The sequence below is a fragment of the Lucilia sericata genome, unplaced genomic scaffold, assembly GCF_015586225.1.
Source record: "Lucilia sericata isolate MDLA Ls3-8-SP2 unplaced genomic scaffold, ASM1558622v1 Contig000253F_arrow, whole genome shotgun sequence".
NCBI lineage: Eukaryota > Metazoa > Arthropoda > Insecta > Diptera > Calliphoridae > Lucilia > Lucilia sericata.
The window spans coordinates 287,975-301,197 of NW_023994279.1; the positions used below are offsets into that span (position 1 = coordinate 287,975).

Genomic DNA, 13,223 nt, shown 5'->3' on the forward strand with positions numbered 1-13,223 from the left:
ACGAAATTTTTGTTTCGCAATTCAATTTTATTTATTTCTCTTGTTATGTAACTCATTTTCATGAGATTTATTTTTAAACTCACGAAAACTATTTTTATTTCAACTGTTTATTTTTATACCCTTCACCTTCATGAGAATTCATTCAACTACATCGAAAGCTTTCAAATAGGCTTGCCAGATTTGAAAAAATTTCTTCTCTCTTATTCGAATTTGTTATTTAAATATTTTATTATTTAAAACATATCAATTATTACTTTCATCCAACATCCTCATACCCCGTCACAAAGTATACAGAGGTGTCACCTTTGACATTTAAAAAAGTCTAAAATCAGATGTTATCTAGCTTTTGTGAAACTTGTGCATGAAGAGATAGAAATAGTTTTCTTGCTCGTGACGCCTCTGTCACATGATTATTATTCGTTATTATTATTCGTCATTCACGCTCACATTCATCATTCGACCCCCAATTACGTACTGAATGACATGATTGGCCAAGCGAATTCAGATAAGGTGGTGAAAGTTATGCAACAACAACATTTTACATGTATTTTGTTTTTGCATTTGGAATGTCGAATTCAAAATATATTAATTATAAGGTAGTGTTATCAGAACAGCTGATCGTTTTCCCCGTGGTGTATAATTAATGTCAAACTTTGTTTACATTTTGTAAATGTCAAACTTTGTTTTCATTTTGTTAATGTCAAACTGGTTTCATTTTGTATATGTAAATTTTGTGATTAAAGTGAAATTGTGTGATTAGGGTATATTTTTGTGTTTTTAATCTTTAAAAGTTAAAATATCAAAATAAATTATAAACAGATTCAAATTTATAAACATTTTTTGTTTAATTTAAATTCGCTTTGATTTATTTGTTTGTTTTTGAAATTTTTCCCTTACAGACAATTCGCCTTCAAGTGCAGGCACAATGTCAAACTACATATAAAAAAATATAACCAATTCGCTTGGTATACTGAATTCGCCAATGACACTACCTTATAAAATTAATATACCTTGGTCGAATTCAGATAAGGTTGTGCCTAAGGCGAATTAAGATACGGTGGCTGCAGTTCCGCAACAACAAAATTTTACATGTAATTTGTTTTTGCATTTGGTACGCACTGATGCAAGGCGAATTCAGATAAGGTGGTGGCAGTTCGACAACAACAAAATTTTCAATGTAATTTGTTTTTACATTTGGTACGCACTGATGTCAAAAAAAAAAATTGCGGCGAATTCATTTAATGAAAATATTTTGTAAAATTTTTATATTTTATTAAAAATATACATAAAAATATTAAAATTTGTGAATATAATATACCCTGAGTGGAACAATGTTTGTTCCAAATGAAAAATTCTACTCCGGCAGATTAATTTTGAAAAACTTAAGTTTGTGCCCAAAATTATGTAAAATTAATATTTTTGTAAAAATTATATACCGAATGAAAGAATCTTTGTTGTAAATGGAAAATTCTACTCATATGAATTTTGTTATAAAAAGCGTTCCGGAACAGAATTTTGTTAGTTAATCACATTATATGTAATTATAAAACAATTTCTTAAACTTTTTTTAGATCTGAAAATTTGACCATTACGTAGAAGACAGCTGCCGCCGGTCGGGTAAATACCTCATGTGGGTTCTTTATATAAAATGTTCCGGAACAGAATTTGTTGGTTAATCGCGTTAACTACAAAGTGTAAATATAAAACAATATTGTTTAATTTGTTAATATTGTTATATTAAGTTTGTACATGCGTACCAATTATTCATACTTTGTATTTTCAGATTTTTAACATAAATTATTCAAAATACTAACGAAGTTTTTCTCTCGGAAATTTTTAAATATAAAAATGTAAACAATAACAAACTCTGACATCAGTGCGTCAAGTGCAGTCAAGTGAAGAAAAAATAATCAGCTGATGAATAACACCACCTTATATGAATTCGCCTTGCACTGATGTCAAAAACAATAATTGCGGCGAATTCATTTAATGAAAATATTTTGTGAAATTTTTATACTTTATAAAAATGCACATAAAAATACCTAAATTTGTGAAGATAATATACCCTGAGTGGAAAAATATTTGTTCCAAATGAAATATTCTATTCCGGCAGATTAATTTTACAAAACTTTAGTTTTTGCCCAAAATTATGTAAAATTAGTAGTTTTGTGATAATAAACATAAAAATATAAAACTATATGGAAAAAGTATGTACCGAATGAAAGAATCTTTGTTGTGAATGGAAAATTCTACACCCTCGGAGTAATTTTTAAGATTTACACGTTGTAGTCAGCTGCCGCCGGACGGATAAATACCTCATATCGGTTTTGTTATAAAATGAGTTCCGGAACAGAATTTTGTTAGTTAATCACATTATATACACAGTGTAAATATAAAACAATTTATTAATTTTTCTTTTAGATCTGAAAATTTGACCATAACGTAGAAGACAACTGCCGTTGCTCGGGTAAATACCTCAAGTGGGTTTTTTATATTAAATGTTCCGGAACAGAATTTTTTTGGTTAATCGCGTTAACTACAAAGTGTAAATATAAAATATAAAACAATATTGTCTAATTTGTTAACATTTAATAGAAAAAATATTATTTTTATATTAAGTTTGTATATGCGTACCAATTATTTATTTTTTGTATAAGAAAAATATTTGTTTGCAAAATGCTTGGTATTTTCAGATTTTTTACATAAATTATTCAAAATACTAACGAAGTTTTTCTGTGTTTTAACAATAATTTTTAAATATAAAAATGTAAACAATAACAAACTCTGACATCAGTGCGTACCAGTCAAGTGAAGAAAAAATAATAAATGTTTACATTTTTATATATAAAAATATCCGTTAAAACAGAGAAAAACTTCTAAAACTAAAAAACTTCTGTTCCGGAACACTTTATATAAAACCCCACATGAGGTATTTACGCGACCGGCGGCAGCTGTCTTCTATGTGATGGTCAAATTTTGAGATCTAAAAAAAAAATTTAATAAATTCTTTTATAATTACACTGTGTATATAATGTGATTAAGAGTGTGTGCCAATCGGTAACAATTTACTTGAAAATGTAAATTTTTGATCGATATGAGGTGAATAAAATTTTTCTAGCTCATCGGGCTATATAAATTTTTGACAAATGAAAAGAAAAATTTGAAAATACAAAAAATAAAATATTTTATAATTTTAGTTTAAAATACATTTGTGATTGTAGAAATTTATTTTAATAATAAAAAAATCTATAAAAGTGTTTCATTTATTAAAATAAATGCAGATTTTCTTGTGAAATTAGTGACAATTGTAAACATTTAATGTAATCAAAAATAATATCGTTTGGCACAGCAAAATGTAAAAATGTTCCCACCATAGGAAAATTACAATCCACCATAGAACTTTGCTATCATTTGGCACACGCTCTAACTAACAAAATTCTGTTCCGAAATGCTTTTTATAACAAAATCCATATGAGGTATTACCCGTCCGGCGGCAGCTGAATACAACGTGTAAATCTTAAAAATTGCTCCGCCGGAGTAAAATATTCAATTTACTACAAAGATTCTTTCATTCGGTATATAATTTTTCCGTAAATTTTTACGTTTTTATGTTTATTTTTCACAAAAATATAAATTTTTCATAATTTTGGGCACAAACTTAAGTATTGCAAAATTAATTTGCCGGAGTAGAATTTTTCATTTGGAACAAACATTATTATACTCAGGGTATATTATCTTGACAACATTAAATATTTGTATGTGTATTTTTTTATAAAATATAACAATTTCACAAAATATTTTCATTAAATGAATTCCAAATGCAAAAACAAATTACATGGAAAATTTTGTTGTTGCCGCACTGCCACCACCAAGATCAAGGCGAATAGACTATAAGGTGAAGTCATTTCATTTTGCGGCGAATTCATGAAATTTTTTATATATGTAGTTTGACAGCATCGGGTTTGAGAGAGAATTTTTTTTATATTGAGTTTGACAACTTCGGGCTAAATTTCCATGGACAAAAAAACAATCAGCTGTTGAAATGACTTCACTTTATTAGTTTCGCCATGACCAAGATATATTAATTATAAGCAGAGTACGAAAATAAACGAAACGTTTGCAATTGTTTTGTTTTGATCTTTGCAGTGAGTAAAAGAGAAACAAAACCAAAACAACAAAATCGACTTTCTCATTTGGTTTTGTATTGTTTTTGCTTTTGAGCACATCATGTTCATTAACTCAAATGTACGCAGCTAGAAAAGAAAACAAAAAAACTGAAAATTTTTGAGCGGAACATTTTCGCAAACGTTTCCTGATGGTTTTGCTCATTACAAAAACTTTTTTGAGCAAAATTAAAAGAAGACTTGTAGGTTTAAGTTTTTGTAGATGCCTATGTGGAATACAGTAGTAATACAAACAAAAACAAAATAAAAACCGTACAAATTAAATGAAATCTACACACACACTTTATGATTCTTTCATATAATACGTTTCGGCATTTGTTTTGTTTTCAAATGTACTATTGTAAAGGCAAACAAAAGCAAGTAGATGAGCGAAAAGCCAATTGTTTTGTTTTCGCTCTTAAAAAGTATTTGTTTAGTTTTGCTCATGTACAAAACGATTTAAAAATGTTGAAAAGTTTTGTACATTATGGAAACGTTTGCGAAATGTTTCGTTTGTTTTCATACTCTGATTATAAGGTAGTGTTATCAGAACAGCTGATAGTTTTTAGCTACTATGTTCATTTTTCGCCGCGGTGTAGCATAAATATCAAACTTTGTTTACATTTTGTAAATGTCAAACTTTGTTTTCATTTAAATTAGTCTTATTTTTTAAAACATCTAATTAAATTACAAACAGATTCCAATTTATAAAAATTAGTTTATCAAAAATTCGCTTTGATTTATTTGTCAGCTGCTTTTGATAATTTTCCCTGACAGCCAATTCGCCTTTAAGTGTAGGCACAATGTCAAACTACATATAAAAAATATAACCAATTCGCTCGATATTCTGAATTCGCCGATGACACTACCTTATAAAATTAATATAATATACCACCTTATCTGAATTCGCGAAACTAATAAGGTGAAGTCATTTCAACAGCTGATTATTTTTTTTTTGTCCATGGAAATTTAGCCCGACGCTGTCAATCTCCATATAAAAAAATTCTCTCTCAAAACCGACGCTGTCAAATTCCATATATAAAAAATTTAATGAATTCGCCGCAAAATGAAATAACTTCACCTTATAATCTATTCGCCTTGACCAAGATATATAAATTATAAGGTAGTCAAGGCGAATTCATATAAGATGGTGTTATTCAATCAGCAGATTATTTTTATCTTAATTCGCCTGGTTTACGTAGCTGTCAAAGTTTGTTATTGTCGGTTAAACGAAAAAAACTTCGTTAATATTTTGAATTATTTATGTAAAAAATCTGAAAATACTAAGCATCAAGTAAACAAATATCATTTTATTTAAATAATGGCATAATTGGTATGTATACAAATATGTTATTTTAGAAAAATATTTATTTCTATTAAATGTTAACATATTACACAATATTTTTTTATATTTTATATTAAAATTGTGTAAATAACGTGATTAACTAAAAAAAATCTCTTCCGGAACACTTAATATTAAGAAAGTCTGTTCCGGAACGCTTTATAAAACAAAACCCATATGAGGTATTTACCCGTCCGGCGGCTACTACATTATGGCCGAATAATGAAAATTACTCCGCCGCAGTAGAATTATCTATTCGCAACAAATATTCATTCATTCGTAATATAATATTTTCGTGAATATGTACTTTGTTAGGTTTATTTTTCACAAAAAATTAAGTTTTACTTAACTTCAGGCACTCACTTCAATTTTGCAAATTAATCTGCCGGAATAGAATTTTTCGTTTGAAACAAACATTATTCAATTCAGAATATATTTTCCTCACAAATTTTAATATATTTATCTTTATTTTTTAATAAAATATAAACTTTTTACAAAAATTTTTCATCAAATGAATTCGCCGTACTTATGGTTTTTGACATCTACGTAAACCAAATGCAAAAACAAAATACATGTAAAATGTTGTTGTTGCAGAACTGCCACCACCTTATCTGAATTCGCCTTGTAAGGTAGTGTTATCAGAACAGCTGATCGTTTTTTGCGACTATGTTCATTTTTCGCAGTGGTGTAGAATAAATGTCAAACTTTGTTTACATTTTGTAAATGTCAAACTTTGTTTTCATTTTGTTAATGACAAATATCCATTTAATATTTATAATTTTATATAAATGACAATAATTGTTGGCAGTTCAATTGTAAAATTTTTGCTGAAACATTTTGCTTTGTTTGTTTGCTTTCAAGGCTTTCTGAAAACGTTATTTAAAGGCACAGTTTTGCTGTTAAATTCGTTTATGTTTTAAAATCAATAATAATACTACATGAAATTAGTTTTACTTTTAAAAACATCAAATTAAATTACAAACAGATTCAAATTTATAAAAAAATTTTGTTTAACAAAAATTCGCTTCTTCTTCATATAAATGTCATTCAACTAGAATGACAATTCATATTTATTATTATTTTCTTTTCCCATTCAATTTTTTCTTATTTTGTGTCTTTCTTTGCAAATCTTTTTTCTTTTTTTTCAATTCAGATTTTTATTTATTAATTTTTTTTCTTTTTTTTACTTTCGTGTTATGTTTTCTTTTCATCAAAACGTTATAAATTTTCAGTTCATATATTAAGATACATAAATGTCAAGTAATAAAACATAATTTAAGAAATATTGGACACAGCATATATATGGCATACATATTTAGACGTGTACAACATATTAGACATTCACTTGTAGATACAATATATACATAATATACACAGATTACAATGAGGGGATAATACAGAAAAAATAGAATTGAAAAATAGAAAATAAATAAGAGAAATATAGGATAGAACAGGATGAACACAAAATGAATATAAGACAATTATATCCACATGTAAACAACACCAATAGACGAACATGTAGAAGCAATATATACAAAATATACATAGACTACACTAATCATGAAGGACACAAATAGAGGTATATTAAGATCGTATATAATGTACAAAATAAAGTGAATCTAAATTAATAAATATTATATCTAGCTTAAAACTAAGAATTCTTGACTTGAGCGTAGAAAAAATATCACAGATTATTGTTTTTCCAAAAATTTGGAATTGAAAACAAGTATATCACAATATCTATATCACAATGTTGGCTTTTTGCAAAAATCAAAAACAAAAATTCGCTTTGATTTATTTGTCAGCAGTTTTTGACATTTTTCCCTGACAGCCAATTCGCCTTCAAGTGCAGGCACAATGTCAAACTACATATAAAAAATATAACCAATACACTCGGTATTCTGAATTCGCCGATGACACTACCTTATAAAATTAATATACCTTAGCCTTGAAGCATTTAAAAGAAAATTGAGAAAAGCGTAATGTTTTTGTTGTAAAAAAATGAGACTTTAATTGCTGTTAACACTACCTTAGAATTAATATATCATACTACCTTATAAAGCCCCCTTCACACGAGCACACAAGTAATATGATCTGTCAAAATTTTGTGTAGAAGAGAACGGATGGGATCGTCTAAACGCAATATGTAATGAAACCATCACACATTGAGAGAAAATACGGATGGAAAATTTGACAGTCGTATGGCTCTCTTCATTTTTTGAAATGATTCAAAAAACAAGCAAGTCGCATTAGATCAGGGATGTATTTTTATGTAAACGCATACAAAAAAAGTGAAACAGCTGTTCCATCTTACTTTGTTATTGTTTTATACCAATCGTGTAAACACCAAAAATATAAATCATACGACTTTTATTCTCTATTTTGTCATACGGATGGAATTTCATTTTACTTTTTCATTAGACTTGTCGTACGTAAAGTGTGACCGTGTGAAGGGCCTTTAATTAATATACCTTGTAAACATATTCTAAGGAGTAAAAAAGGTGATTGCATCGATTCAATTTCTTTTTATTAACTTTTTTATATGCTCTTTGACAGTAATAATACGTTTATCTTTCTGTTGATAGACAACACAACTGTGACGTGTTGGTCTTTTGCATAAATCTGTATTAATATATATTTTGTTTAGGTATTGAAAAACAATATTAGCAAGTAAAGAACAATTTATATGAGCTTGTCAAAAACAAGAAAAAAATGAAAAGAAATTTTAAACAAATACTCATAAGATGCAACGAATCTCAGTAAAAATCGAAAACGATTCTGAGAAATCCGATGTATGTTCAATTTCAAATGAGTTAAGAGATACATTTTACTCAAACAGTAAGAAGGGTAATGTCTTCCACGTACGCCTCAACTCAAATGGATTACTTTTGCAACGTGACACTTCAAGCGGAGGTCATAAGGACCACCTAGTAAATATTTGCGATATAATAGGCGGGCGGTGTGTTTGGATTCAGAAGTCTGCTAGTTTCGGAGCAGCTGGTACATGTGGATCGTGTACACCGAGCATCGCAGAAAAGCATAAAAATCGTGATGAAAATGAAGACGCCTACCTTTATGTCTTTGCATATATGCTTAAGAAGAATCTTAGGAATGCTGTACGCCGTGAACGCACAGTCATTACATTACGATTTCGTTCATTCGACAGTCATGAGGATAACATGCGAGAGGCTGAAAGATGGTATAAGACATTAAAAAATCACAGAAACAATCATTTGTTACTTAGTAACCCCAGAGGTAAAGAATTATGCGGGAAGACGGCAAAATCAATAGAAACCAAACGTCTACTTATTTTGCTGAATCCAAAGTCTGGTTCCGGAAAAGCACGTCAACTATTCAATCACCAAGTCATTCCTATTCTCAATGAGGCAGAAGTTCCGTACGACCTTCATGTTACGAAACATTCCAACTATGCTTTCGACTTTGTACGTCAGAAAAATTTGTCTATTTGGAGTGGAATTGTAGCTATTGGGGGCGATGGATTATTTCACGAAGTCTTAAATGGCATACTTAAACGTAGCGATTGGAATGAAGTTGTACAGACTCTGGCACTTGGTATTGTTCCATGCGGTTCGGGTAATGGCTTAGCCCGTTCAATAGCTCATTGTTATCGGTACGTTCCTGAAAGTCATTAAGTAATCCTTTGACAACTATTCCAGATTAATTCCGTTAATTTTATTTCTTCAGGGAGCCATACGAACCAAAACCAATAATTGGTGCAGCATTGTCGCTTGTTGGCGGCCAATCATCGCTTATGGATGTTGTTGAAATAGAAATGAATAATAGAGTATGTATTTTTTTTTACTTTAATAACACTGTGTAACACTCAAAAAAAACACTCATTACGCGATGTAATGCTTTTTATAGACCTAGATGAGTAGATCATTTTACCATTTTTAGAATCTTCAATATACGCTATAAATCGGAAGATATTGGAAAAAACGCTTTTTGTTGACTAGACAGACCAAAATATTATATCTCAAAATTTTCTTAACAGATTTAATATTTTTGAACTGTTTTGAAAAGAGTTTCCTTTGTTCTTTTTAAAAAGTATACTACAAAGTTTAATATAAAATCGAATGAGTTAACAAACATAAGATATTTCAGCATTAAAATCGTAAATAAAAATAAAAGTACAAATAAGTATATAGAAAAAATTTTAAAGGAAAAAATTACAGAAAACCTTTGTTTATTATCGGGATTTGGCTGTATCTGGAGAACGATATATCATCTTTTACCTTAGTAGTTAACTAGGTAAACTACTAAGTATCCATGGATAAGTTTTTAATCAGTTCATAATCAGAGATCCTGCATTTATTTAAAAATGTGATACTCTGAAAATAGAATTTTTTTCGTAAAAACAAAAATTTGCCATATCTCTCTTTGCTGAAGTAAAATATCAACGTAAGATATGTAACACAAATATAAGCTTTATTATTCAAATTGATAATTTGCTTTAGAAATGAGAGATTTGGTAAATTTTTTATTTTACGAAAAAATTCTATATTTGTCAGTTTTTATCAGATATCAACGTGGGCTAAAATAAAAAAATATTTAAAAAATATGTTTTCTAATAAAGTGTGGGTTAAAAATTATCGTGAATCCTAAAAAAATTTAAAAAAATATACAAATTTGTATTTAGATCTAAATATTTTATACATTTCCGTAAAAAATATAAAAGTGTGTATACTTTTTAAAAAGGACAAAGGAAACTCTTTTCAAAACAGTTGAAAAATATTAAATCGGTTAAGAAAAATTTGAGATATAATTTTTTTGGTCTGTCTAGTCAACAAAAAGCGTTTTTTCCCAATATCTTCCGATTTTTAGGGTATACTGAAGATTCTAAAAATGGTGCTGTAATCTACTCTACTAGACCTACTAACTTCACTAGGTCTAGCGATGAGTGTATTGATTTGTTTGTAATTTTGTCACACCGTGTAATTAGTGCTTCAAATAATTTATATTTTTTAGATCGCTTATTCGTTTCTATCAATTGGATGGGGTCTAATTTCTGACATCGATATCGAAAGCGAACGTTTGAGGCCATTAGGATACCAAAGATTTACAATTTGGACATTACACCGTTTAATAAATTTGCGTACATATCGTGGTAGAATATCATATTTACCTAAAAATTGTAGTTCTGATCAAAATACTCCAGAAACAATATCTAAAATAAGTCTGCAGCACAGTATGAGTTGTAACACACTTCCACCGCCATGTCCATTAAGGAAGCAGTCTTTATCAAATGACGGAAGCGTAGATTTTGAAGATGTAATATCATTAGAAACAGTGGCAAATCAATCTTTTCGCTCTCGTTGTAATAGCATACTTTCGTCGGGATCAAGGGTTAGCACGTATTATTCCATTGCCGAAAGTGTTTATCACAGTATTTCGGGTAATAGCGACTGTTGTGAATCAAATCAACATGACGAAGGAGGCCAGTCCGATTATCGTGGAAATCGGCTTGGTCAATTAGAAGATAAAACGTTGCCAGCACTTCAAGATCCATTACCTAGTACATGGATTGTCGAGGATGGTGAATTTGTTATGATCCATGCCGTTTATCAAACACATTTGGGTAGTGATTGTTTCTTCTCACCACATTCAAAACTAAACGATGGAACAATTTACCTGGTAATGATACGAGGTGGCATAAGCAGATCGCAATTATTTAATTTTCTCATTAACATGAGCTCTGGCACTCACTTACCAAATCAAAATACAGAGTATATTCTTGTAGAACGTGTAGTTGCCTTTCGTTTAGAACCACACGAAAATAGTGGTATTCTTACAGTAGATGGCGAACGGATGGAATGTGGGTCGTTACAAGCAAGAATATTTCCAGGAACTATCAACGTTATGGTTCCCAACAAAGTTGCATTTAAAGATTGCTAGCCAGTAAATTTTATTTACGAGAGACTAGATACATACGTTGTGTACATAAGTAATTTATTGTATAGTTTGGCATATGATGTTTACATACATCCATATTATGTATGTACATGCATTCATTATCTAAAATGTAAAAGCACTTACACCACATATCGAAATTTAAGTTTTTGTTTGAAAATGATATAATCCTCTCTGTTCTCTAAACCGAATCCGAGTAAATTTTTCGTTTAAAAACGAATTCTCATAATTTTTCTCGTTTTAAAACCGAGTACACAAATCTAGTCGAAAGTAAATCGATTTTAATTTTATTAAAATAAATAATTGTTTTTTATATTTTTTAATATAATTGTAATTTAATATAAATGCTATGAGTATTTTAAACCCTTTTTCATTTAAAATACGATGGTTTTTCTGAATTTTACGTTCAAATAAAAATTCGATTTGCAGAACACCAAATTCAGTTTTAAAAGTTCCTCGGATTTGAAACCGAATCGATTTACTGAACAGAAAGGAATGATTGCGTCAAAGCACATGTCATTACGAATTTTTACTGACGTTAGATGTTTAACAGGGCGCAACAAAAAATAAGTTAATAAAAAAAAATAAAAAATAAGTTCCACAAGTCAAAAAAAGAATAACAACAATTAAATAAAATCTTGGGTGATAATAATAATCATTTTTAAACAAAAACCGTTTTCGTTTTATATACCTGTCTGTTCTGTAAACCGAATCCGAGAAAATTTCTCGTTTAAAAACGAATTCTCATAATTTTTCTCGCTTTAAAACGGAGTACACAAATCTAGTCGAAAGTAAATCGATTTTAATTTTATTCAAATAAATTAAAAAATTATTTTTTTGCGTTTTTTACTACAATTGTAACTTAATATAAACGCTATGGGCATTTTAAACTCTTTTTCACTTAAGATATGATTATTTTTCAGAATTTTACGTTCAAATAAAAATTCGATTTGCAGAACACCAAATTCGGTTTTAATAGCCATGTCTGTTCTGTAACTCGATTCGTATTCAAAACCAAGAAGCTTTTAAAACAAGTTACAATTGTATTAAAATTCAAAAAATAATTATTTAATTTATATTTAATTTATTAGAATAAAATTAAATTCTATTTACTTTCGACTAGATATGTGTACTCGGTTTTAAAACGAGACAAAATATGAGAACTCGTTTTTAAACGAGAAATTTAATCGGATTCGGTTTACAGAACAGACAGGAGCTTCTCTGTTTTGAAATCGATTCGATTTACAGAACAGACATAAGTTTTTCTCTCCCTTAAAATTTTAAAAAGTGTAACGTCCTTTTGCATTTCAAGTGATGGAATATATTATATTTATTAAAAAACGAATCTCATTGCTATTTAGAAGAATATGCATAAATAAACATATAATACATCTATATATAAAAATTAATGTGTATTTGTTTGTATGTACATATGTATGTTTATTTGAAGTCTATAGCCGTCTGTTCCTGTATACATGGAAGGAAAAATAGGCTACTCTTTGTTTTGAAATTCTAAGTACGCGAGGTACCACGCCCACTTACTAAATAACTATTAAAAGTAGTATATCTCGGAAACTGGTACGACTAGAGTTCTCAAATTTTGCACGAACAACTTTGACACATACACTCCTCGCCACTTGAATAGCACATATATATATTTTTTTTTTATATTTTTTTTATATTTTTTATATTTTTGGATCAGGAATTTCTGGAAACTTGTTTTTTCCCCTCATTGTAATATTTTTTGTTCTGAATAAAATGTGATACGAATGGTTGTCATATGTGTA

The 13,223-nt window shown here is 28.9% G+C and overlaps 1 protein-coding gene and 1 long non-coding RNA gene across 2 annotated transcripts; both read left to right on the forward strand.

Moving 5' to 3' along the window:
- Positions 1–2,027: 2,027 nt before the first annotated feature.
- On the forward strand, positions 2,028–2,623 carry LOC119602793. Its single transcript, XR_005231370.1, has 2 exons — positions 2,028–2,359; positions 2,422–2,623. It is a non-coding gene; the product is annotated as an uncharacterized LOC119602793 (long non-coding RNA).
- A 5,269-nt stretch (positions 2,624–7,892) lies between these two features.
- Positions 7,893–12,841, forward strand: LOC119602789 (sphingosine kinase 2). The gene is made up of 4 exons (XM_037954495.1): positions 7,893–8,006; positions 8,153–9,136; positions 9,211–9,310; positions 10,495–12,841. The coding sequence occupies exons 2-4, from the start codon at positions 8,250–8,252 to the stop codon at positions 11,419–11,421; spliced, it is 1,914 nt and encodes a 637-aa protein (XP_037810423.1). The 5' UTR covers positions 7,893–8,006; positions 8,153–8,249; the 3' UTR covers positions 11,422–12,841.
- Positions 12,842–13,223: the final 382 nt, after the last annotated feature.